The sequence below is a fragment of the Aegilops tauschii genome, chromosome 3 (assembly GCF_002575655.3).
Source record: "Aegilops tauschii subsp. strangulata cultivar AL8/78 chromosome 3, Aet v6.0, whole genome shotgun sequence".
Lineage (NCBI taxonomy): Eukaryota > Viridiplantae > Streptophyta > Magnoliopsida > Poales > Poaceae > Aegilops > Aegilops tauschii.
The window spans coordinates 550,677,774-550,699,694 of NC_053037.3; the positions used below are offsets into that span (position 1 = coordinate 550,677,774).

The 21,921-nt window shown below is 45.4% G+C and overlaps 2 protein-coding genes across 2 annotated transcripts in view; both read right to left on the reverse strand.

Annotated features, from left to right (window-relative positions):
• Window positions 1-21,494, reverse strand: part of LOC109767005 (MADS-box transcription factor 51) — a 32,717-nt gene extending 11,223 nt beyond the window's left edge. The window contains exon 1 of the mRNA XM_020325758.3: window positions 21,132-21,494. Coding sequence (XP_020181347.1) covers window positions 21,132-21,316 — 185 coding nt within the window. The 5' untranslated portion in view covers window positions 21,317-21,494. The remainder of the gene's footprint in view (window positions 1-21,131) is intronic.
• LOC141042505 (uncharacterized) lies at window positions 2,442-7,573 on the reverse strand. The gene is made up of 2 exons (XM_073511052.1): window positions 2,842-7,573; window positions 2,442-2,566 (listed from the first exon to the last, which is right to left on the reverse strand). Exons 1-2 carry the CDS (start codon window positions 4,001-4,003, stop codon window positions 2,520-2,522), a joined length of 1,209 nt encoding a protein of 402 aa, XP_073367153.1. The 5' UTR covers window positions 4,004-7,573; the 3' UTR covers window positions 2,442-2,519.
• Window positions 21,495-21,921: the final 427 nt, after the last annotated feature.

Sequence of the window (21,921 nt, forward strand, 5' to 3'; positions counted from 1 at the left end):
AATGAGAGAACCGCCAAGAAAAACACAGTAAGCAGAAAGCGAACGGCGATCAAAAGGATCACTAGCCCACGTAGCATCCGCATAGGCCTGAAGCTGTAAAGAACTGGAGCTAGGAAAGAAGAGACGGTGAGAAATCGTGCCCTGAAGATATCGGAGAACACGAAGGAGATGACTATAATGAACCGATGTGGGAGCAGAAACAAACTGACTCAGAATACGAACCGGATAAGAGATGTCCGGACGAGTGACAGCTAGATAGACAAGACTGCCAACGAGATGACGATAACGCGTCGGGTCAGGGAGAGGATCACCATCAGTAGCACGAAGGTGAACATTGAGCTCCATAGGAGTCTCAACAGTGCGCTCGTCAGAAAGAGCAGCACGAGCAAGAAGATCCTGGATATACTTTTCCTGGGATATAAAAAAGCCATCAGAGGTAGAAGAGACTTCAATCCCAAGAAAATAGCGAAGAGGTCCAAGATCAGACATAAGAAACTGCTCACTAAGACGGGCCTTTACAAAGGCAATATACTCGGGGTCATCCCCAGTGATGACCATATCATCAACATAGAGAAGAAGAAGAGTCCGGCCACGAGGAGAAAGGTGAATAAACAATGCGGGATCATGAGCACTTGCTGAAAAACCAGCAGTAGTGACCACAAAAGCAAAACGCTCAAACCAGGCGCGAGGGGCTTGCTTAAGGCCATAGAGAGAGCGACGAAGACGACACACCATGCCATCAGGAACAGAATACCCAGGTGGTGGCTGCATGTACACCTCCTCACGCAGCTCACCATTAAGAAAAGCATTCTTAACATCAAGCTGAGATATAGACCAGTGGCGTGCAGAGGCAACGGCAAGAAGTGTACGAATAGTGGTCATATGGGCCACAGGAGCAAAAGTCTCGTCATAATCACGACCATGCTCCTGCTGAAAACCACGAGCCACGAGACGAGCTTTGTGACGCTCAAGAGAACCATCGGAGCGAGTCTTAACCTTGTAGACCCACTTACAAGTGATGGGACGGACTCCGGGAGGAAGAGAAACAAGATCCCAGGTACCAGTGCGTTCAAGAGCAGCAATCTCCTCCGCCATCGCAAACTGCCATTCAGGATGAACAACAGCCTGACGGTAAGAAGTCGGCTCAAGAACAGCAGCACCAGCGGTGGGAAATCCAAAGCGATCAATAGGCGGACGAGGACGAGAACGCAAGCCATAAGTAGGCTGAGAGGAAGAGGACGACTCATCCAAGGAAGCATCCACAGGTCGTGAACGACGAGTGTAATGCTGAGGAAGAGATGGAACAAGAGAAGGAGGAATCGCCAAGGTAGAATCAGGGGGTGGCGACGAAGAAGTCACCGGAGATGAAGGTGTAGAATCCAGTGACATGCTAGGTGAGGAGACCGGGGAAGATGGTGGCGGGGAATCGACGAGGGGTGGAGAAGCAGAGGGAGTGGGACGAATAGGCACAGGCGCGGCGGGAGTGATAGGGGAGTCAGGAAAAGTGAGAAAAGAGATATCCTCCACTGAAAAGACCGAGGAAGATGGGCGTGGGTAAAAAGGACAAGACTCATCAAAAGTCACATCTCGAGAGATACGCATCCGACGACCGACAGGATCCCAACAACGATAGCCCTTATGCTCATCACTGTAGCCTAAGAAGACACTCAACAGACTGAGCGGTCAGTTTGGTGCGTTCGCGAGGGGCAAGAAGAACATAGCAAACACAACCAAACAAGCGGAGCATCGAATAATCGGGAGAGCGATCAAACAGACGCTCAAAAGGAACACCACCCTGCAAAGCAGCAGATGGCTGAAGGTTGATGAGATAGACGGAAGTGGAGATAGCCTCGGCCCAAAAATGAGGCGGAAGAGAGGCGGCGATCATCATAGCACGAGCCGTCTCAAGAAGGTGACGATGCTTGCGCTCAGACACGCCATTCTGAGCATGAGCACCAGGACAAGAGAACTGGGCAAGAGTACCCTGCTCAGCAAGGACACCACGCAACATCTTAGAGATATACTCACCAGCGGAGTCAGCACGAAAAACACGAATGGGTGAAGAGAACTGAGTATGAACCATGGCAGCAAAACGCTTATAAATAGATAACACCTCACTACGTGAAGTCATGAAATAAAGCCATGTGTAACGAGAAAAATCATCGATGAAAATAATATAGTATTTATGACCACCTTTCGAAGCGAAAGGAGCCGGACCCCATACATCAGAATGGACTAAATCGAAAGGACGCTTAGACACTGACTCACTATGGGAATATGGTAACTGAATCTGCTTGCCAAGACGACAACCCTGACACTCTAAAGAGACATCTCCTGAGACAGACCCCAGAAGACCTCGACGAACTAAAGACGATAACCGAGAACCACACAGATGACCAAGTCGATGATGCCACTGCTTGAAGGAACCAGTAACAGAGGCGACAGCCGCGGAGGGACTGGCGATGGTGGTGGCAGCGGAAGGAACATGAAGCCAGTCCAACTCCCAAAGACCCTGAGAATCACGGCGGCGAGGGCCAGCCCCAACCAGAGTGTGCGTGCGACGATCCTGGACAGAACAAGAGTCAACATCAAGGATGACACGACAACCAGAATCAGTAAGTTGACCGGCAGAAAACAGATTCATGGTAAGGCGAGGAACATGAGCAACATCAGGAACAGAATAAGGAGTGGAAAGATGGCCTCTACTAGCAACAGAAAGTGGAGTACCATCAGCAGTGAAGACATGAACAGGAGAATCCAGCGAGCGAAGAGAGGACAAAGCGGAAGAATGAGAAGACATATGAAAAGAAGCTCCAGAGTCCAGAACCCATGGGAATGTACCTGACTGTGTAGAGGGCGGGTGCTCAGTGCGGGAAGCATCAGTCACAGAACCAGCAGTACCCGTCGAGGAAGAACCTGAAGCCGCGAGCAGACGCTTAAGTCTCAGAATATCCTGCTCAGTCAAAGCAATGGCTGAAGCTGGCGAGGGAGATGACGCAGTCCCTGATGATCGCGCCTTGCGCAGGTGTTTCCGCTTGGTGTAGCACTGGGACTCAATATGACCATCATTGTTGCAGTAGTCACAATGTGAACGGGGGCGACCTGAGCCTCCAGAAGGAGTGGGCAAGAGCGGCGGAGCACTCGAGCGAGAATGGGGCGGTGCAGCAGGTGGAGTGGAAGAAACCCGAGTAGCGAGCACAGAGGGAACCTCCAGCAAACCAGCACCACGTAGGCGAGTCTCCTCAGCACGAATCTCTGAAAGCGCCTCCATGAGAGAAATACGGCCACGAGCAAGCAACTGAGCACGCCGGGGCTCAAACTCCTTACGGAGCCGAGACAGGAACTCGTAGACACGATGAAACTCCAAATCGGCCTGGACAGCCTGGCAGCAAGGGCAAGTACGACAACCAGCACTGCGGAGAGAATCAAGCTGGCGCCAGATGGCAGAACTCTGTGCATAAAAGTCATCAACAGTAGAGTCACCCTGCTGAAGAGCATGCTCCTGACGAACCACAGAAAGGTATAAGGCATCACCAGAGGGCTCATAGCGCTGACGAAGACAGGTCCACATCTGGAAGACAGTAGGAAGACCCAGAAACTCAGAAGCAAACTGAGGCAGAACACTAGCAGTGAGAACAGCTGCAGCACGAGCATCATCATCAAGCCACTGGGTGTAAACAGACAAAGCACCATGATACGTCTGAAGAGCCTCCTCATAAGCCAAAGCCCTCTCATCATAGGCACGATCAGCAGCCTCATAAGCAATCTTAGCCGCATCCTTGGCGGCCTGATTAGCATCCGGAGGAAGAACCAGGGGAGTCGGCGGAGTAGGGGCCACCGGAGGAACCGGACGGGGCGGACAGCAGACCTCGCCAGAAAGAACGCCCCAGAGACGGATGCCACGCATGTGAATGCGCATGAAGCCAGCGAACTCGGTGTAGTTAGTACCATCGAAGATCACCGGACAGCGAGGGACAACAACATAGCCCGACGCAGCAGACATTTTTTTTTTGAAGAGACCCGACGGCAGGCGGAAGACCACGGGAGACCACGGGCCTGCAGGAGTCGCCGGCGAGAGATGCAGCAGGCACTGGAGATTCACCACGTGAAGCCAAAGCAGTGCGGGAGCAGCACACTAGCACAACGTCAAGGCATCAGCACATACACGGCCAAACAGGAGCTAGCTTGCACGGGCGGCGACTGGATCCCACGAGCGGACGTACAAGCAGCGGATCGATCTGACAGGCGCCGGCTGCTGGACAAGCCAGACTCCTGCGGGAGGAGAGCGGGTAGATCAGGAGGGCAGCGGCCGGATCCACGGGTGAACGCAGCACGCTGACAGGCAGATCGAGCGGGGTACACGGCGCGTGACGAGGAGACCTTCGGGCGAGGATGCTTCGGCCGGATCGGAACAGGGCAGCCGGGATCTAGCACGAGTTGCGGCGTGCGAAAAAGAAACCCTAGAGCTCTAATACCATGTTAGGAATAAGCAACTTGTATTCCCATGAGGCCATAGGCCGATATATATACATGTACAGGTGTGGTACATATGCAGGAAACCCCTTATACTACGGGATAAATACAAAGGGGTATACATGACTTATATTATAACTCTAACAGTTTCATCATATATATATTTTGGACGCCACAATCATGAACAACAAAAAAGGTTCTAGTGTCAAAGACATGAGAGTATTCAAGATGAAAGGAGTAAAAACACAAAATATGATATGTGAGAATGGGTACATGAGATAGAATCATTTGGTGGAGGGGCTTGGCGTAAGAATAAAGTTTGCCACAAGATATGAGTCGAACTGACAACCTAAATCAAGACATGAGTTAAATGACCAAAAGTACACCTTAAACATCACAATGTCTTGTCAAGTTACCGACTGAAGTTTGGATCAAAGTCTACACTAGATTATAAGAATATATAGACTAGAATTGCTAAGGAAAACCATAACATTTCATCAACACAATATATCCTAACACTGAAATTTCTCCATATAAAAGACTAAAGTTTAGCTTTAAATATGCAGGCTTGGAGACAAAACCCAATAAAAGCTTTATCTTTCCTAATCAATAGATTCGTATTTTTATGAATGCATAGAAATACATGAAAAAAATAACACTTAATTATATTAAAATGAAATTTGGTGAAGGGAGTGAAAATTAGTGCAACACCATATATTCTCTTTTATAAAACAGCTAATTCTTCATATATTATTAAAAGTTTACTTTGTGGCCAATATTGAAAAGCATAGATACACTCGGGTGACTCTTTATAAGGTAGAATATATTAAAATTTTGTATGTATCACTAAAGTTATTTTCAACCAAGTAAAAAGAAAATCTTACGAAATTAAACTTCAAATATGAAAGGAGTTCACACTGAAGTACTAAAAATTGCAATATTCACTTGAAATGTTAGTTTACAAAGGAAAAATGTTCAAACAAAATCAAGTGTCTATATATGAAAGAATCACGCGAACAAAGAATATTCGTATAACATGATAATTATATATCATTGTAGGCACCATCAAGACAATACGAAGCAAAGTTCCTGTAAATCCTGTTGTTGCAGCAATTTCCACTTGAGAGAATATTTATCGCGTAGAATTTCCTATGACACCTTTTAAAACCAAGTTAGGCCAAGAAATGCAAATGAACCATCAAACTTTAGAAATCACATTACCATAAAACTCACCAACCAGCAATCAGATCATTACATGCTATTGTAATACATCTTTGCGCATGACATTCCTTTTAAACAATTTCCATAAAAGATTTTGAAACGACTACAAAGTGACATCCAGTCCATAATTGAAGTATTAACAAGGTCAAACAATTTCCGATGCATTCGGCTATTTTCAATTCATAATGTAAAGTTTACTTGCTACAAATTATGTACTAAATCTATAACTCTCACTTTCAAAAAATTCTTCTAAATATACATGTATTTACATGTAGAAAATATTTGTGTTCATTAGACATGCACCAAAACATTTTGCAATATATATTATAGTGTATAAACAATAACTACATGTCATATTTAGGCAAAATCAAGTATCATAGCATCATCTATGCATTTGCTCAATTGCCAAGCACAAAACTTATAACACCTGCTAGACACAAAGAATAGGCTTAATGTAGACATCTTATAGGTAAACACCACTTTTTATTGAGCTTGCACGAATCTAATTGGGTGATAGAATGATCTATCCGCATTGGATATCTAGACAATATCTAAGATGATATGCGACATCATCCTCTCCTTATTAGTTACCCGTTACATAGACAAATTTGATATGGAGGCAAAGAAAACAGTGCAAGAGGTGAAACATCATCCTCTCTCCTCATCATCATCCCTATGTAGACAAAAAAGTTAATGTGAAAGTCTAAGAGATGGCACCAAATGTAGGGCACCGAGAGAGGCCTTATTTTGACACACTCTCCCTAGCCTAAGCCTTTTTCCAATGATAAATGTTCCTCATGAAAGTTCACTATGGGGTCTTTCCATGGATATAGGGTCATTTTAGATAATTTATTGACTAGATTTTATTACCATGAGTAATTGGGATAATTGTGTTTTATAGATCTATTGTATTTTATTATTATCAGCACATCGAATTGGCGCAGTGAGTATTTAGTCAAGAGGATATGCCTATGTTGTTGGATGGTTAGTGTAACTCGATTGGTTGAAGTATCGAGAAAAGTGGTCATATTGTCATGTGAAATCTTAATGCATAGTTCTAAAAATAGAAATCTTAATGTATGAGTAACATTCTTGAGGACTAGTGAGTTCTTCAAATGGATTTGAAATGACCTACAATGGTTATGATTGTGATTTTATAGAGTAATGTGGTTAGCTTCTGAGGAATCATATGATGAAGAAATGTGGTTAGCTTCATGTGCACTAATTAATTACATGAAGTGCTTGATTAATGATGTTAACCTGTTCATACTACATGTTGTTTGTTGGAAATGTTGTATGTATAAGGGTATGCTACTTCGCATGACTGTTATGACAGAAGGACAGTATCAAACAACAATGGGTGTTGACTTCGTGGATACTGATGTTAGAACTTGTATCTATTCACCTAACATACAAGACATTTTCTTTGTGAGTTTTGGTAGAATTTCATCAGTTCAGAGGTTTGGTTGCGTTGGCTATCGCATGAAGCTTAACATAGTATCAAAGCCTAAGGTCTTAGTTCAAGTCCTGGCTTTCACAATTTATCCAAAAAATGTTGCTACCCCTTCCGTGTCCATGTTAGGCCTCTTAAGCCACACCTCTGATTCTACTCACGTGTTGACTTCTAGCGCCACACGTCAGAGGGGGTGTTGAAGTGTATATGTGGATTGCCTAGCTCTTTCCATCAGTTTGGACTTTTGGTTGTGTTGGTTAGTGCATAAAGCTCAACATAAATTGCAGACTTTTGTGGTAACTTGAGGGTCATGTGGATTGTATGTTAGAAATATGCCATAGAGATGATTATATTTCTATATCCATGATTTATTAAATAATCCTGGAATACTATCATTTGTATTGATTGGCAAGTATGTGACTTGCTTGTGAAACTATATTCTTAAATGATTATTCTAAATTAGTCCCTATTCAGAGATCATGTGAGGAAACATATTAAACTTACACTAGCACATGTATTGGTTGATGACCATGTTTCGCATGTCGTGGATGTAGAGATGTTGAACCAATAATATACAACACATGCATGTTAAGGAACTTGGGTGGGAAAGACCAAACAAGAGAGAAGCATGAGTGCTTTCCAGTTGTCTTTTACAATGAGTAAACTATGTCCTTAGATCTAAGATTGTCTCATGTACTTCAGATGTGTAGTGACTTACTTAGGGTTTACGAAACACTAATCCATTATTGCTTAGTTATAGAGATTACTTTTCTTGTTTGGCATATAGCATGTTCTGAGGCATGGTCATGGAAGATGAGATTCTCCACTCTCTGTAATGAGAGAGAGAGAGAGAGAGAGATCTAGGCCCCTCGGGTCATTGGATCAAAATGCATGGTCGTGCTATTTACGTTTAAAAAAGTTAACCTAGTAATGGATTTTGAGTCATGTGGTCAAGAAAGAGCGGTCGATCCCGAGCTTGGCCAATACTGTGAAGCAGAGAGAGTGGCAAGTATTTAACGTTGCCAAGGTTCATCTGATATGATCTTTACGTGCATGTTTGGGAGTTGGCACATCCTGATAGGGGCAACTGCCAACTTGCGGTCGAGTAATACTCATGTCATGTCCAAGCATGCATGAACTTATAGGGTTGATCACTTAAGGGTAGATCCTAACTCGGATTATGATCCAAATTAGGTCAGGTACTGAGTCCTTATGGGCCTCTAACATAGAAGCCCATATAAGGAGAAGTTGTGTGCCTTTTAGGGTTAGCCAGTTCTGAATTCTTTAAACCAAGCTGTCACTTGTCCAATGCCCAAAGTTGCCCGTTCAGATCTAGCAATATGGGCGAGTGGCGTTCTTCCCTGGACGTGTGGATACCTTGGAGGCGTTGCAGCTCTAACGCTTGGACGAACAATAGAAGGGAACTGTGAGAGGAAGACAGTAATATGACTTCACTACATCGACTCTACTTCGGATATGGGTAAGCGTGTCTAGTGATAAATTCATGATCTATAACTACACCATGTTCCTGGTTTGCGCGGTAGGATGTTTGGTCTACACTAGTATAGCCGAACCCGTTTTCTTATGGTGGTCTCATAGCCAATTTTCTTAAGTTTTACATTCAAGTTACATACATATAGTGGTATGTATATAACCTTTTGCATTGGTTAATGTGATCAATTATACATGGTGTTCATTGATGGATTACTGGTTTCGTTTCCATGATTGTGATGTTAACGTCGTAACACCAACACCACACGTAACACCACATACCCCTACAAGTTGGATTCACTATCGAGCTAGACTATGAAGCGTAAAATTATCTGCCACGGGTGAAGATCAAAACGGTTCGTTGAATCGAAACAAAGATTTATCGTGATCATGAGATCGAGTTCTACAAGAGCTCCAAAGAGTCTTAGTTGGGTTTAAACGCCATAGCTCGCTGCATGCAAATATCAATTGATTGGTCGAATTAGAACAATATCGATATATGATGAAACCGACAAATATGATTTACCATGTGAAGAATAACATGGTCAAGGCATAGATTGGATATGCATTCTTCATTGTGGTTTTGACCGTTGTCAAACCCACAAGGTGCTCTGCTCCGTCAATCCTTGTCAACCAATGTCGGTCGTCGGGGTGCCATGAGGGAGGACGCTAGTCGTTCGACTCTAGCAAGGGTCGATGCCCCTCTAAACCACTTTTGAAAGCTCCTTTTATATCGTAGGACGCCCTAAAGAGTTGTGGATTCACATAATACGATATAATGTGATGCTATGCATAATTTGTTTTTGCAGGATTGATGTGTATGGTATGGCCCATTATGTATGTGATGCATGTGTGTATTTTTCATGACATGCGAGTCATGAGTACGTCACCCAGGCTAAAGCCAATGAGCTATCATTAATTGTGTTAACGACCTGTGTGTCAACTTGTGATGAATCCATTTTGCTATGTAATTTATTACTAACTATTAGGGGTAACAACTTGTATTAGTACTTGGAGGCACATTGTACATGGACCATACAGATGGAGATCATCACGAAGAAGTGGAACCATGGTGATGGAGATCACCCCAAGAATGTCAGGTGGATTTATTCATGTTACTTTACTCATGTGCATGTTATATGGTAGAAGTAGAATGGCCCCTCGCATAATATTAAGTAAAACTGATGCCCTCCCAATTAAGAACCTATTAGGCAACCCTCTGCTCCTCTGAATTCTCAACTCCACTGCTCATTTATCAACTCCCAACTCCACTAGCATATTTTAGAATTTGGAAAAACGTTCGACAATCAAGTCCAACTCCTTAACTGCATTTTTGCTGACGGGACCAAAAAAATTAAAGTATTGGTATTGTTTAGCAGCCATTGTTCAACCAAGCTTCACAGTTACTCAACACAATGGAATGTGCACTAGAGTTCGACAGAAAAATAGGCTTGGGTCCTGACCTTGCCAGAAGTGTGTATGAAGGCGGTGCCCTGGTGACAGAAAGCTATGCCTTAGTTGTGCTAAGGGTGTGCTCGATTTTATTAACTCTGTCCCAAGGCCTTCAAATCTTCTTTTTCAACATAGTTGACTCAGGGCCAGGTTTGATTCCCTGAGGTCCACCTTAGTCAACCTTGAGTCACACAACTCAATCTTTGAGTCTATCAAGATCATTGGTCGCCATGTCAAGGCTCTTCTTATCGCAACTGATGATGGCCTTCATGCATCCCCAGACAATGGTGACCCCATTCAGCATAGGGATCTTGATGCAAGAGTATGCATAGTTGGGCATGACCATGAATTTGAGTGTCAATCGTCCAAGTATGTGGTTGAATGTTGTCTTGAAGTCCATGACCATCGAAGAGCACCTTCTCAGTGAGCAAATTGCGCACAATGGTGAAAGAAATGGACAAGGTAACATGTCTGATATGTTCGGCAGAAGATCCACATACTTCATTACAAGAATCATTGGAAGAACTGGCTACCCAGCTTGATTGACAACCTTGGCATTTATTGGCCGTCCAGTGTGCAACTGAAAGTGACGCCAGGTGAAATCCTTCCGTCAATGAGCACATGGGCGAGGATTTAATTAGCTATCACTTGGGTGAGACTAAAGGGAAACACCTGGACTGAATTGAGTTTTCGGGGTTGTTCTCTTGATCAAAGATGATGGCGGTGTCCGATCATTTGGTAGCTGCAATTGGGAAGTCAATAATGGCCAACAATCGCCTTTCGACAACCTTGTATTGCTTTCTAGACACGTAGGAAGCCGAGCCTCCTGAATAATATATGGACCAGAATGTAGTTCAAAAAAGGGTTGGTGTTGTTTCCTAATTATGTATCCACCTTAGCTATCGCCAACTCTTGGACTCTTTTTGTAACGCTTCACTCTGTTCGAACTACCTCAATGTAGGTGCAAATTTTTTGAGATTATGCTTGTGAGTTTAATGCACGACGTACCACTTGTCAGAGTCGGCCTAGCCCCATGGTGTGAGTTGGAGAGCTACAATAGGGGTTCTTGGCCGATTGTATTCAAGAGGGGGGCAAGGGGGACGCACCCTCCCACTTCTTAGCTTTTCATGAATGGATGAAGGTCCCTGCTTCTTTGTTCCCTATCAGCTGATGGGAAACTTGACGATCCGACACCTTATCTAGCCCAAAAAAGATCTCGGTCTACTTGGCCTCTGCGACCTAACGACATTCTTTGGCTTATTAGAGTGCTCCTTATGGATCGATGACACGGTCTCCAAGGTCACTGACCCTTCTGATGCGAACGGTCATGGCTGCTTCTTTTAGCCGCTCTTCCCCTTCTTCCTGGCTTTGGCCTTCTTTGCCACGAAAACCATCGGGAGAAAGGGCCATCCGAGCAATAGAAAAATTCAGTAGGAGATTCAAGGTTAATGCTTTTCCTAGATCCAAGGTGTTAAGCCCCTCAACGAGCAGTTTCACAGCCATCTCGGGAGCAGGGTTAAAGTCTATCGGAGTTTCGTTCCGACAACGACGTCAAGGAGACGGCTAGATTGTTCGGATGAGCACGTGAAGGGGAGGTTGGAATGGTAGATGGGACGTTAGAGACAATTTACACAGGTTCGGGCCCTCCTTGAGGGAGGTAATAATACCCTACTCTTGCCTTTGTTATTTTTCTCTATTCCAATAAGTTATCTCTCTCATGATTACTAGAGTGCTTCTTATAGAAGAAGGCTCATCCCCTTCACAGGTCCCTAGCTCCGCCTTATAAACTGGTGGGACTAGCGTTGCATTATGGTCCCTAGGATGGGCCCAGGGTCGACTACTCAGGTAGCATCGTCTTGGCTCCTTTCGGGGCAGGGTGATGCGGGAGTCCTCTGTATCTAGGAGGAGAGGACCACCATCCCGAAAAAGGTCATCCATGGCATCAAGGGCTGAGCCCTGTCATCCTTGCGTTGTGACCTCGTCAGTAGCCCCCGAGTGTTAGGTGATCTCCTCCTGTGTAGTTTACTCGGGACTTGTTAGAATTTCCTTAGGCGCCTCCCGAGTCTCCTTGGGAAAGTCGGGGCGGTCATGGAGGTAGCAAGGGAGGAATGTCCTTGTCTTCGAATTTTCTTTATAGGATCTCCCCCCACCCGCCTCTTGTCCAGGGTATCCCCTTATCCTTTTTCCCACCTTACCTATCCTCTAGGAAGGAGCTCCTCTCGGGAATCCGAGGTCAGCCCGTCCTTTCTGTCTTGAGGTTATAAGGCCTTTGGGTATGGGAACCAAATTTGGGGATTTTTCTTTCGGGGGCCTCCTTAGTGAATTCATCCATGGTGGTATGGGATCTTGGCCTATTTGTTAGTAGTATCCCACGTTCCTTCGGAGCGTAACATGGAGGCGTCTTCCCACAAACATGTTATGCGCTGCCAAATAGGCTCATCCTATATCAAGGCATCAATGTGGTTGTGGGAATTTGTGAGGGAGGGTCGCGGGAACTTAACCTTCAACCTCCACCGCCTCGAATGGTTGTTTCGGGTGTGCACCCGATGAGTATCGGCTAGGGACCTCGCTGTCGAGGCGCAACCATGTTGGCCTGAGGGGCTAGCTTGTGTTGGTCTTCATAAGGCGAGAGGGGCCTCCCTTGGGTGTGTCGGGGATCCTATGTCGTCAAGATCCTTTAGTTCAATGTCGATCTTGTGGGCAGGGTGGCGATTCGTTGCACTTGGGGTAAGCGAATCGCCTGATAGGTGCACCCATAACTAGTTGATTTCATGTCGCCTTTATGAGGAGTCGTATCGAGTCTTGTCTTGTAGCATTGCTTCGGGCGACGGTTGGGTTTTTGTTCTCATATAAAAGGCGGATCATTGCTTCGAGGCCAGCGATTGGGTTCTCGTTCGCCTATAAAAGGTGGGTCGTCATGGGGGAAGGGCACAATCTTCCCCCTTCCTCTTTTCCCATTGCCCTCGCTTCTCGCGGGCCCGTGACAGCTTTGCCTCCCTTGCGGTGAATGGACCCAACCAAGGGTCCGACGCTGGCTCCTGTGGCATGCTTTGATGCGGGGGAAGGCGATTCTCGCTTTGATGCAATGAGGATAAAGTACCACATGAGAACAGCGATGCATGGGGCATTGTTGAAGCAAGAGCTCATGTGCAACGAGGTTGATGAGGACAAGGGGCGGTTGGCTTTGACAATCATCTCCGGACAGATCGATGATGCGATGCTAATGTGAAGGTGGTTCTGTACTGGTTCCTTACAGCTATAAATAAGGGGAACACCCAATCGGTTGCAGTTATCGCAACACCAAAATGAAAAAAAGACTTTAGCTATGTGAGGCAACAAGTCACCAAATAGCTTGTGGAATTGTAATGTTGTGTGTGTGTGTGTGTGTGTGTGAGAGAGAGAGAGACGGAGAGAAAAGATGAGTGATTTATTTCCAACACTTCGGGGTTGGAGTCTAATTCGGATTATGATCCATGTAGACTGTCTAGACGTCTATATCAAAAAATGGGGTCGGGGGGCGTTTATCAATCATGGTAAAACTTGCTAGATGGCGACTATATATCAGATTAAGCTCATTGTGTTTACTGACACTTATGTTGACTAAAAGTTTCTCTTGCTACTTGCAAATATTTTACATTATTGTCCAATGTATTTGATCAGGAGTACTTTTGTGTGTTTGCAAATGGATATTTCACAATTTAAACCTTACTCTATTGGGCTCATTGCATATTAAGTTGGTCACTAAAGATATCTGACAATTCTTGCAATTTTTAATAAGTTAACCAAAGTTATGAAGTTAAGAACAAAGCTATACAAAAGTAACATGATGAGTACTCTATACTGAAGTTCGATATATGTGTATGTATGTGTATAGGTACATGAAGGACCTCTCGGAAAATTGGCAATGTTGTGGATTATGATAACCTCATTTGGCTAACGAGTTTTTCTATTAATATATTTGACTAACCAACTTTTCCTTACTTCCGCACCTACTTGCTCGTAGTAAATTTCAAAATAAGTCCAGCTAGTGACAATTTAGTAATTGGAACTAAACATAAAATAGTATATATAATTTAATAAACTTATTGTTGAAGAGTCTCCATTTCTTAAACAACTTCTGATCTGAGTTAATCATATTAGGTATTACAACTAGATGGATACTATTTCGAGATTGTGTGACTTAGTGAATATATGGTGATACATCTTATGTGTTACCGCCGCATGGCAGCACAATGGTGACTTAGGTGTAGTGTCACAAAAGAATGTGGTATCACAAGATATTCTCATATGACATTGTATTTGGCATGAGATTGGGTCATGTTAATCCTAATTGCATAAGTAGTTTTGGCTTATTTTATTGTTTGGCTCGTAGTTTTTATGCAACCTTTTCAAAACATGTTATGGAATTAGTTTACCATAGTGTATCAACCAAACAAGAAGCGAAATAAACAAGAAATTTTACATACTCTTGTTATTTTCTTTATATATTCAATACAAAGATTTTGTATCAAAAAATTACATTTTAACGAATGCCTGATGGATGGCTACTATTTTTGTAGGCTTGTGACTCACTCTACATTGATAAACCTCACTGGCTAAACAATTCTTACCTAATGTAATGTTTGCCTGCAAACTTTGTGTTTTTATAGCTACTTTTCAAAACAAACACATTTAGCACCATACAAAATGAGCTCTAAGAGCATGGCACCCGCCTCTCCTAAATATGTCCTCTACACCCCTTTTAGGGGGGGGACTCCTTACTTCGGCGACCCGTTTGTTGTGCACTCCAACCATCTCCCCTATAATCTCCTCCATATCTCATGTTTTTCTCTATATTGAATTAAAGAAGATAAAGAAAAAATGGTGAACAACGAACAACAAACTCCAAATAGGGTTCGGTGATTGGTTGTGGCTCCGATGAACTCCGAAAAAGCTCGAGCGAACTTCGCCAGGTGGCTACGATGGCCGACGGCAAACTCCGACGGGTGGCCATGGTAGTTGATGTCAAACTCCGACGGTCGATGGCGGGAAGGATTGTTCATGGCAGTTGGTGGGTAAGGGAGGAACCCCACTATTCCTAGCATGTAGGGAGAAAATGGAGTGGGAAGGGGAATTGTTGTTTCACGGAGGTGAGTCGCGAAAGAGATGGAGTGAAAATTTTGGCATTTTCCCTGAAGTAGGTGACAGAACGTGCTAAGGAGTGTCTTTCTCTAATTGGCTTTTGCAACCAAACGTTTGATTTTTTTTCTGTCTCATCACTAGTAAAAAAATTGATGAAGGTGCATTGTCTCTCAATTACTGTTTTGGTGTTGATGGCAATAAGATTAGTGGGATCTAATGTCGTTTGTCAAGATTATCTCAAGATACTGGACTGTTGGTGATTGTCTACGAACATCAGTGAGAAAAAGGCGATGGCTCACAAAGGCTCTGAAGTTTTCCGGTTTATTAGTCATAGGAAAGCCACAATATTAAGAGGGGTTGTGATGTTGAGAGTGTTGGGGAAATCCATATCATCATATACATTACCTTCCCCACTAGCCTTCGGCGAAATTAGGGAAACCCGAGAAGAAAGCACGTGACTGTGGTTGACCCGGGTGCCCGGAGGGAGGGCAACCTCTTTGCATACTCCGGGTGCCCGATCTTCTCCAGGTGTTTCACCTCTGAGTCGTCCAGGTGCCCGGGCCTTAACCTCGAGTACCCGGAGCCCCCAGCGGGGCAATGGCTCTTTTGACCTTAGGGGGGCGACAAGTATAAAATCCCCCTTCTTCCACCTCTCAACCTAACCATTGTTCAAGTTGCTGCAACATTCCCCAAACCCTAAAAGCTTGATATCGTCCATTCCCTCCACCCAAACACTCGATTACTTGGGGATTGGAAGAAGTTCACTCGATCTGCACTTTCACCAAACCGATTTGTGTTTCCCCAACTAGTTCACCAACACTTGTTACTCTTGGAGCTTCGGTGCCTAGGTGGTAGCGGTTCATATGGAATTTTCCTTACGTGTGTTGTGCTCCGGAGACGTATGTAAATAAGTGATGGTCGCCTTTAAGACCCACCCTAAGTGATTCAAGGCTTATCGGTTGGGGGTGCTCGAGGGAATATGGCGAGCCACCCGGTGGTGTTCTGGAGCCTTCATTCTGGCACCGCTCCAACAGAGATTAGCACTTACCCAAGGAAGTGTGAACTGCGAGATAAAATCTACATTCCCGACTCACTTCTGGTTAATCTTTCACGCACTTTCCTTTGCTTTGTTTGCTTGTGGGCTTGCTAATTAGTTTATTGGCTAGCTTACTTTGCTTTCAGCTTGCTTGACATGTAGGTTGTGTTCATCTAGTTGCATATCTAGAGATCCTACTTCAACCACAATTATGTAAAATTGGTAATTAAGCTTAAAATTTGTTGTCTCCTATTCACGACCCACCCTTCAAGTCGACCGCATCGATCCTTTCAACGACCATTAGTAGTGGCCCCTGAAAGCACTTGTGGCCCAAGAGATCGAAGCAACCTATCATACCCCCATGGAAGGTGGTTATTCTTGTTATAGGGAGAGCAGGAGGCGGTTAGAATTTTGAAACCGCTTGCATGAAAGATTGGAGGCGATCGGCACTATAAATATCCTTTAATTTCACACCAGCGCAGGTGGTTTCCCTCTAGAGAGTGTATGCGGTTTGTGAGTACCTCAGGGCACAATCTTTCCCTTCGCCTTGTGAATGGGTTCTCATGCACCACGTTAGTCATTTTTCATCTAGTTTCCTTCCCTTGCACGATCCAGGGCCAACCTCTAGCACCATCGTCGCAACATTCACCTTGCTAAGCATGCCACATTTTTTGCGCTTCTTCGCTGGTGATCGCCAATAACCAATTCCTCCACCGATTCATGGTAGCACGGTGACAGAACGACCCATCCGCATGGTAGGGGGGCATCAAATCTGCTCATCCGCAACGGTGGCAGATCCAGTACGGCAGCGTAACTCGCAAGTGTTACGGCCTTCGCGACAATGAATTTTTGTAGGGATAGTTGATGTATGCTTATAGATTTTTTTTGTATTGTTAGTTGGTGCTTATAGACGTTTTTTTAGGATTAGAGTTAAATTATGGTGTTGCACTAGCCCGTAGACCGATGATGAAAGTTATAACCTTCAGGCATACCTATGCGTTGAAGAATAACTTAAATTCTTTAACATGCTAGCCAATGCAGTTATGTCTTTGATGTAGAAATTTAAGGTTTATTATGTTGTCTGACGCTAAATTAATTACTAGTCTAGCTGAAAACTAAATGACATGCATTCTCTTAAAATAGATATTCATTTTTTAGTTCCATTACATACAAAAACTGGCTCTGGATTTGAGGTTTCGTGAGAACGATTTTGTTGGATCACAACAATAGAAGAAACCAACATAGTCCATTAGGTTTGCCTCCACCACATACTTCTTGGAGAAGTCGGGAGAGTTAGCAAAATGCATTGCTTTCCCTTGAGTAATTGAAAGGACACTCGGGAAATGACAAACATGATTTGGACAAATTTGAATGATGTCTGTCCTCATGGCACCACTGCCTAAGTTGGGTATGATCTTCTTGACAAAATACATCAAACAAATAAATATCATGTTTGTGATCTTAACATTTATGTATATCACAGGGTGTATTATATTTTAGTTGCATTGCACACAAAAACAAATAGGATTGGAGTATGTACAAATGACTTCTTCATTGCACTAGTCATCATATTTTAAGGTTAACTAAGTCATCCGATTACTTATTAATAACCAAGTTTGCTTGCATTCGATTTGAAATCAGTTAACCATGTCTTTTATATGTAGATCAATTTTTAGCTACGCTGCATACAATGAACAGGCGGTTAGTCAGCAGTAGGTTTTGTGGGCAATGTCACCACATAAGAAGATCGTCCGTGGATACGAAATAAATCAGGCCAGCTAGTGGCCGCATATGTCCACACCCTAGCTATTGTGTTTGCAATGGATTGGACTTAGGCATGATATTTTTATGTACATGCATTTAATCAATCAATTACTATCTTATGTTAGTTGTCTTTCACAAATTTTGTTCTATGCAGAATTATGTTTTGGTTACACTGCACAAAAGAAGATGAGCAGTGACCCTGCAAATTTACCTATTGGAGTAGGTGTTTTATACTTCGTTTTTAGGTGTTTTTTAGTCTGTTTAGCTTTATGTCCTACATAGGAAGGCGGGGTGGCGGCGACTCCCTTAAGATGGAATAATGTTCTCCCTGCCTAGCCCCAGTCCTGGCCGTGTGTCCTCGTCGTCGGAGGGCGTGTGGAGGTGTGTATCCAGTGGATCTCATAGGATTCAGTCGGTGTTTGTCTTCAGTGGATCCGGGTGGACCAGTCTTCGCTCGTCTATGTTTATGTGTCTACTGGTTGTATCCTTCCGATCTATACTTTTGTTTATAGGCGGCGGTTCGTGTTCTGGTGAGCTGGTCCTCTAGAGTCATAGCAGGACGACTTGTTGACTGTCTACTACAACTAGGTGCCTTTGCCTCGCTCCAGTGCTTGTAATTGCCACTAGGTGATCTACGGACATAGTTATAATTATTGTTACTTATTGTGTTCTTTGTACTGTCATAATGTTTGATGGATGTGAAATTCTTGCTCCTATGCTTTCAGCAGATGTCGGGTCTCGCGGTCAACTTCGACAAGAGTGAAGTCATGGTGTCGGGTTACTCGCCTACCGAGCGCCAGAGCATTGCTGAACGCCTCAATTGCCAGCTGGGCTCCTTCCTGACGTCGTACCTCGGGATACCCATTAGTGACTCCCGGCTTTACCTGGCGGATCTTCATCCCGCAGTGACTAAGCTCCAACACCGCGTTGAACCTTGGCAGGGCCGTTGGCTGTCCAAGGCGACCCGGACTATGCTCATCAACTCTTCATTCTACAACTTACTTTTGTACATCATGAGCTTCTATAGCCTCCATGAGGCCCTCCACCACAGGATCGCCAAGTATCAAGCGCATTTCTTCTGGGCTAGCGACGGCGATAAGAAAAAGTGTCATATGGTTCACTGGCCCGACATCTGCAAGCCTCGTGACCAAGGCGGGATCGGGATCATGTCCTCCAGACGCATGAACATTGCCTTGCTAACTCGTTGGTTGTGGCGGATAGCGAATGGGGAGGGCGGCCTTTGGCTTGACATCATCCGGAACAAATATCTCCATGGACAACCACTTGCCTTTTGTCAGCGGACTGGCAGCTTGCAGTTTTGGCAGTCCATCATCCAGTTACTCCCGGTCATCTGCATCGGGACCTCCATCGCGGCAGGGTCGGGGGAGACTACCTTTTCTGGTTTGACAGATGGGTTGGGGATCGCCCCTTCGCCGCCCTATTCCCAGACTTGTTCGCCATCGCGGTCGAACCTAGGATCTCCATCGAGATGGCCCTTATTGACTTAGGGTGTCTCGCGTTCCGGAGGCCATTTGGGCTCTCGGAACTTGCCGCATGGGAGGATCTCCTTGAGTGCATCGTGTTGCAGTCTCAAGACGTGGACCAACTGAGTGATCACATTTCCTGGCATTTGGAGCCCTCGGGCCGGTTATCAACCAAATCCCTTTATCGGGCCATTGCAGTTGCCTTGCCACTGCGCCCCTAGTTCAGATCTAGGCGATTAGACTACCTCTGAAGATCCGGATTTTCCTCTGGCAATGGATCCGGGGCCGAGCGCCCTCTGGCGTGGAGGTGCTCAAGCGGAATGGCCCTGGAGATGGGCTCTGACCCCTGTGCAGCATGGAGGACTCGAATCACATCTTCTTCACATGTCTGTCGGCACAATTCCTTTGGAGTTGCTTCTGCGAAGTGGTTGGTGGACGTTGGTGCCACAACAATTTCCCCGACTTTTTTGAGGAAATCCAAACCTCACCGCAGCGTGTCCGCCACATTAGGTGGCTAGGAATCGGGGTTCTCGCCTGGATGCTTTGGACCGTCCGTAATAAACTTGTGATCCAACGTGTTCCTATTCGACGTGCTATCAATGCGGTTTTCGGAATGTGTGGCTATTTGCAGCTCTGGCGGTCGCTTAGCCGCCCTCAGGATCGAGACGACATCAACATCATCATCATTGATCTTTGTGGCTTGTGTGCTGCCGCCTTTCTTTTTGTTTTTTAATTAAGAGCTTCTTGAGTTATGCCCTCAGCGGAATCCTTTTGGCACTCTGTTTGTCTGCAATCTTTGTGTGCGTGTGCGGTGTGAACATTTGTTGGATCTTGTGGCTTTGATGGTTTGCTTTATATATAAAAGCGGGGCGAAAGCCTTTTTCGGTAATGTTTATGGATAGACTAACTTTCGGAAAAAGAAGTGTTTTAAAGAGTGGGTACGAATGTGCATATGCATCTCGTTATCCACTTATCCTCGGTGTTTCTAAATAAATAAAGAAGTAAAAAGTTGCGTGTATACTTCCCGTATAACGAATTTCATGTGTTAAACTCAACAGTATAGGCCTGACGTTAACTTCAGGTGCTTCCACTGTCGGCATCTGGCGACGGGAAATTCGTCACCGGTCAAAGAGGACGCACAAACAAAAATCGTAATCACCATGCGGGCAGCAGGCGTTGGTTGACCATGCAGGAGCCAGCAGAAGGCAACAAGCTCGGTGTCCTAGGCGGAAGAATACGAGCGCACGGTCCACGCCATTAGAGAAGCTTCCCCGGCGCAGTACAAGACCACGCTTCTCCCTCGAACGAAGCAAAACGCCATCTCAAAAGCAGAACACATGCCCCTGCTCATGCTCATGCAAGGTGGTGCACAGATTTAAAAAACCAAGATGCTAAGCAGGTTCGTGCAAGGTGGAAAGCAAGCCTGCCGGAGATTGTCTCGAGCATATGGCGTGCGTCCCGCAGAGCAGCCGCCTTTTACCGTTACGAAAGCTAAGGCGAAATCGTAGAAAATCGACCGAGCGCACGCCGCGGATTCTATCAGGCGAATTCAGATTACTAGCTTGCAGAGGAGTAAGTTACTGGAGTAGGTAAAAAAAAAGTGCGTGGCGGCGAGCGGCCGGCGGCGAGCGTGCACCTGGAGGAGGAGTACTCGTAGAGCTTTCCGGCGGGGGAGAAGACGAGCAGCGCGACCTCGGCGTCGCAGAGGAGCGAGAGCTCGAAGGCCTTCTTGAAGAGCCCCGAGCGGCGCTTGGAGAAGCGCACCTGGCGGCTCGTCCGGTCCTCGATCCGCCGCAGCTCCACACGCCCGCGCCGCGCCATTGCCCGCCGGGAAAGCTAGCCTCCTCCTCCCGCTGCTGCTCCGGCCGCCGCTCGCCTCTCTCTTTTCTCGCTTCCTGGTTGGTAGGGGTTGGGGAGTGTGGCGGGCGCGGGGCGAGGCAGAGAGGGGAACTCCGGCTCGGGCCACCGTGGGGGAGACGAGGAGGCGTGAGAGGGACGGGTCGCGGGGTGACGTGGGGTCCATGTGATTGACGGATTGCTGTACACCTCAGACGGGGCTCTCTCGTGGCCCCTTATCTTGGGCTCCCAAGCAGCTGCCTGTCCCCCGTATGGAATCGAGAACGTCGGTATCCCCTGGGTCTTTCTGCTGCGCGCATATTGCTGCGCGCACACAGCCAAGTCGTATTAAAATGACCCGACTGATTATTTTTCGGCAATGACATGACTGACGGATGTACTACATTTCGTTGGCCTAACAATACTTTATGTAAACATATCCTAATTAAAAATTGCACGATACTGCTATTTCTCAATCCGCTCCACTCATGTTTGGTACCCAACAGAGAGAATCCAAGAGGCACTGCTTTGCTTATAAAATTCACTAATCCAGAGCCAGGCAACCTTAGTAAATTCCAGATTAGGAATGC

Coding starts and splice junctions, on each gene's coding strand:
- LOC141042505 (XM_073511052.1), bottom strand. CDS start 4,003: ATGTCTGCTGCGTCGGGCTATGTTGTTGTCCCTCGCTGTCCGGTGATC. Junction 2,567..2,841: donor CCCGCCCTCTACACAGTCAG/GTACATTCCCAT, acceptor TGTTCTGTCCAG/GATCGTCGCACGCACACTCT.